The following is a 4,838-nucleotide window of genomic DNA, read 5'->3' as shown; positions in this document are numbered from 1 at the left end:
CTCTCTCTTCTTTTGATAGTAAAATTGAAGCTTACAGTTCACTTTTTTTTGGCTATATCTTTCTGGTGATAAAGTGTTTTTATTTTTAAAATCAGACGTCAAAAACAGTGTGAAACTATTAAAAAACAATCACATATCAAATATCTTACAATAACACTTAATAATACCTGATGCCATGCCATTACTCAATTTAGGAACTAAAGAATCAGCCTCGAACAGTTGTTTCAGACCTAGACAAGGGTAAAGAGCTAAGAGAAACACCAAAAAAACCACGCCCCCAACCAATCAAAGAGAGCAATCTCGGCGACTCGAATAAAATAGTATCAGGCAACCAAAAACACGTCAGCAAAAACATGGTATTGATAGCCCCTTGTAACCAAAATACAACATTCCTGGACAGGTTATATATTAGCCCTAAAGACAACGAGCAGCGATCAATACCCAATAGAGCGACAAAGCAAGAGGAGCAACAGAACAATATTATTTTTACTTCGAAGATTAAGAGAAAAAAGAGAGAGAAAACGGCCTGCAGTTTTAGTCAGATCCCAGAAATGAATTTATATCTAGTTGAAGATTTCGTCCCTTTATTAGTTTTGACTGATGACCAGCAAACATTTCCCGAAGACTTGGAATTTCATTCTCTCTTTGTTTTTTTTTTTTTTTTTTGGCCAACAATTTCGTGATTTTGTTGGTGGTGGCTCTCTCTGGAGATGGGTGGACAGTGGATAGAAAAACAACCTGCCTCGTAGTTAAAAGCCTTGCTCTTTACATGTTTACCCAGCTAGAAAACAAGGTGAGGATTGAGATTTGCATAGCAAGGAAGATGGAACGGCTACTTTATGTATGGGTTAAGAAGGTCTCATGAGAGAGTTGAACCCATTTTTCTGCAGCCAGTTTTGTGGAGTCCTAATCTGCTGTTGGAATCCTGATGATGCTGCAGCATTTGCAAACCGGGGAGGACCTGCTTGCCATTGCTGATAATGATGGTGATAATGAAGCTCAGATGGAGAGAGAGAAAGATCACTTCCAATTCGGCCTCCATTGCTGCTGCTTGGATGCTGAGTCTAAAGAAGAATTGAAACACAACAATTCAACTAGTTAAAAGGCCTGTACTTTTTCTGTTTGCACGAGCTTTAATTATATGGAAGCTCACTTGATAATTTGGTGAGTTAAACTGTGGGGGAAGAAAAGGATGCATCTGACTATCTCCGAGTGATCTCCTGAACTGCTCATATCTTGGCATTTCACTGGACTTGAGTGATGCTGGAGATTGAATGTGGATTTTGCTAAGAAGCTGAGTCGTTTCAGTCTCTCCATACCCATCTCTTCCATGTCCATCACTGTCACTTGTACAAAGGTTAAGCTGCTGGTGTTTACAACGCCATGAAAAAAACATTAGCAAAATTAAACACTACAACACGGACCAAAAACAGATGACAAGTGCAACATAGGGCAAAACAACCAAGTTAAAATGTCTAATTAATTAGTGTTGTACCTTGGGTCTAAACCCCCGATTTTGCCAATTAGGTTCAAATGGCATGGTTGCTGAATGTTGCTCCATTGCAACATTGTGCCTTTCCTGACCAAATTCTATACTGTTTTGCTTCGAAGCTGGATTGCCCAAGCTCAAATCAAGATTATGATCCGCAGCATTGCCTGGTGATTCTAACCAACATATACATAATTAGTTGAATTAACATGAGTAAATAGAGGGAGGACAAAAAAAATAAAAACCATGGATATCCTCGAAATCACTTACCAATTGAGTTAAGCTCATTTTCATAAATGCTGGGATCAAAATTGGTTACTGCCTCCTTGCCATTGCACTTGATTGCAGCTTTGTCATAGGCCCTATAAAGAGTTGAGGAATATTTAAAACTCCACCAAACAACACGAGATTACATTGAATGATTCCCCATAGGCTACAGTGTCTTATTAGATAATACCGATAAAAGTGTACACAAAACAAAACAAATAGTGAGGACACACGCATACACACCTTGCAGCTTCAATCTCAGTATCAAACAAGCCCAAATAAACATACCTGCAATTAAAATTTATCACAGCAAATATAGACAGAAGCAAGGAAATGAAATTGGGTTGATGTGTAAAACGTCTGAAGATGAGAAAGAAATGGTTACTTTTTGCCTAAGAATTGGCCCATTCGAGCTTCCCATCTTCCACACTTGTGCAAGGTTACACCTCTATACTTGGAACTACCTCTAGGAAATCCTGTGCTTTGCCGGCGAAGTACATGAACAAATTCTTCCTTGGTAAGGTTGCTCATCTGTCATCATACACAGGAATCATCTCTTTGTAAGACCATATGATTATATGTATATTTTTTTTTTTCATAGTTTTCCGATAGCAACATAAAGAAAAGAAAAGCGTATCGAAAACACTACTGTACAAGATAAGGTTTGGAATCACTATTGTAGATAAGATAAAATCTCTACAAAACAAGCACAATCTCTCCCTCCTTCTCTCTCTCTCTCTCCCCTCCCTCCCTTTACCTGTTTCAAGTCCTCCTCATAATCTTCAATTCTAAAATTAATATCTGCTTCCACTCCCCGAAACTTGATAGCTGCCCTATCATATGCACTGCAAAAGAAATAAAAGGAAAAGACTCTTTCAATCTTACAGTCTGGAGTGCTAGACCTGAAAATTATAGGCCATTGGCCTTTCGAAAGAAGACAAGCATAACTTTCACGCTTAGCAAATAAGGAACCATGAGAACTCACCGAGCAGCTGCATGTGCAGTGTCAAATCCACCTATAGAAACACAAAATATACAAGAAGCAAAAAATCAATCTCACCCATATCAGAAATGTCTGAACAATGGATGACAGAAGCCATATTTCTCCAAGCCTAAATCTTTGTAATAATGAAGAAACAAAACTGGACTAAATCATACCTAGATACACTTGCTTCCCACAATCCCTGCATCAAGATCATTCGAAAAGCCAAATCATATATTTTGATTGTCAAAAACACCAACACCACAGCTAAAAAAGGAAAAAAGAAGAAAAAGTTGGGAAGGATAACAGCAAAGTAAAAATTTATCAGCAAACCCAAAACACTAACCATATATGAGACTCCCATCGGCCAGTTCTCCGGTAGAAGGTAACACCGCGGTATTGAGAGCTCCTGGACCGTGGTCCTCGTCTACTTTTCTTCAATGGTTGTGAGACTTCCATGGATTTTTGAGAAGCAAGTGATGATTCCGATTGGCAAAACTTGACACCAACCCAGTGAGCCCGAGGGAATCCACCTCCAACTCCATCACCACCTCCAAAACTACCCCCACCGCCCGATGTGGACCCCATTTCTTGATCTTCTAAAGGAAAGAACTGCCGGGTCACTGGTGGATCACTCAAGTCCATGGAGTATTGATCATAAGGCACCGAGAACCCGAAAATCTTGCTGCTGCTGCTGCTGCTAAAGCTTATACTACGTTTCTTGATTATTTTATTTCCTTTCTCTCCAACAGCATCCTCTTCCTCTGATCCATCTTCAAATACTACAGCAGAAGAGCTGGAATTGGACACGGATCCGACCCTTTTGCCCTTGTCATCTTCTCCATCAATTGATGTTTTTTGACTTGAACATCCCTCGGATTCATCGTCTCTTGTTTGATCAGGCGAGTCATTTAAGTTCCACATTTTTTTTTTTTCCTTTTGTTGAGTGGTTTTCAAGATGGAACCAGAAGCTGATTGCAAGATTTTCCAAAACCCTCCACCATGAGAGAAAAAGCAGAATATAATGAAGAGAGACTAGGAAAGATACGAAGGATGCAGATTGGTGGTGGTAGTGGTGGCTGATTGAAGAAGAGGAGAAGCTAAAGAAGAAAGTTTAATCTTGGTTTTTGTGAGTCAAATAAATAATGAAGCATATTTATATATATACATAGAGAGAGAGAGAGAGAGAGAGAGAGAGAGAGAGAGAGAGAGAAATGGTTTGAGTATTCAAAGGAAAAAACCTAAGACTCCCCAGAGAGAGAGACAGTTTTTGTTGCAAAAAGGTATGGTAGAGGGAGAAATGTTTCAAGATCTTGTTAAATCCCTAACTGCCCAATACAGCATAGACGAGGCCAGTTTGAGTAAGCTTAGCCGAAAGCATCCACACCCACCATAACACCCCCTCTATAACTCTCTACTCCCTCGCGTTTCCTCTCTCTACCAACTTGCCCTGCCTTCCCTTTTTTATTTACTACTATATGGTTTTTATGGCTCATGGCATGCTTCCATAGGTTCTCTCTCTTTTGAGAGAAGACCCTTTGTTTCTTTTCTTATTTAATGTTGATAATAAACTTTGATCCGCTGTTTGTCTATTTTGGCTTTTGTAATCACCCAATATTTCTTTATTTAATTCAAGTTTAAACCTCAACAAACAAGATTTTACTGCTTCATGGTGGGTGTCTACTGTCTATAATTTATATATTTATTTATTTTCTCAAAGGGACATAAGGTTGGGGAAATGAGAGAATGGAAGAGAGAAAGAACCGTCTCTTTCTTACTTCAACTTTCCCACGTTAACCAAATCGAAAAGCATCCTCTCTCTCTCTCTCCCCCTCTGTTGCCCGCTAGTGGAAATAGACAACGCCAAGACTCAAAAGATGGCTAATTACTCAATTACCTTAATTAGCTATTAATTATCATTATTTAGTGTTTACACCCTCACGTCACGAGTCACACACCCCCCCCTCTCTTTCCTAGCAAAATTACAATGGAGTAATTCTCATAAATTTTCATCTTTAATATCTATTTAATAGTTAAACTACACACTTTCAAATATATTTTTATAAACAGAAGGTCCAATTAATATTGGATTAGAGGGAA

The 4,838-nt window shown here is 38.8% G+C and overlaps 1 protein-coding gene across 3 annotated transcripts; it reads right to left on the bottom strand.

The window, feature by feature from the left end:
* Positions 1-644: 644 nt before the first annotated feature.
* On the bottom strand, positions 645-4,272 carry LOC118047773 (floral homeotic protein APETALA 2). 3 transcript variants are annotated; one of them, XM_035057142.2, is made up of 10 exons: positions 3,085-4,272; positions 2,915-2,940; positions 2,742-2,772; positions 2,514-2,601; positions 2,142-2,287; positions 2,000-2,044; positions 1,760-1,851; positions 1,496-1,665; positions 1,154-1,363; positions 645-1,064 (listed from the first exon to the last, which is right to left on the bottom strand). In XM_035057142.2, exons 1-10 carry the CDS (start codon positions 3,660-3,662, stop codon positions 849-851), a joined length of 1,602 nt encoding a protein of 533 aa, XP_034913033.1. In that variant the 5' UTR covers positions 3,663-4,272; the 3' UTR covers positions 645-848. The 3 variants fall into 3 exon arrangements, with proteins under 3 accessions (XP_034913033.1, XP_034913034.1, XP_034913032.1); XM_035057143.2 differs by having other exon boundaries at positions 1,154-1,366; positions 1,496-1,656; positions 3,085-4,269; XM_035057141.2 differs by having other exon boundaries at positions 1,154-1,366; positions 3,085-4,268.
* Between the last annotated feature and the right edge of the window lie 566 nt (positions 4,273-4,838).

This window comes from Populus alba, chromosome 7 (genome assembly GCF_005239225.2).
Source record: "Populus alba chromosome 7, ASM523922v2, whole genome shotgun sequence".
Classification (NCBI taxonomy): domain Eukaryota; kingdom Viridiplantae; phylum Streptophyta; class Magnoliopsida; order Malpighiales; family Salicaceae; genus Populus; species Populus alba.
The sequence above is the reverse complement of the archived record's forward strand: the minus strand, read 5'-3'. Positions and strand labels throughout refer to the sequence as shown.

Bases quoted from the DNA above. Each gene is read 5' to 3' on its own strand.
- LOC118047773 (XM_035057141.2), bottom strand. From the start codon at position 3,662: ATGTGGAACTTAAATGACTCGCCTGATCAAACAAGAGACGATGAATCC. The intron at 2,288-2,513 runs GTAAAGGGAGGG...GTATGATGACAG, and splicing joins ATGAGGAGGACTTGAAACAG to ATGAGCAACCTTACCAAGGA. The intron at 1,852-1,999 runs GTGTGTATGCGT...AACTCTTTATAG, and splicing joins ACTGAGATTGAAGCTGCAAG to GGCCTATGACAAAGCTGCAA.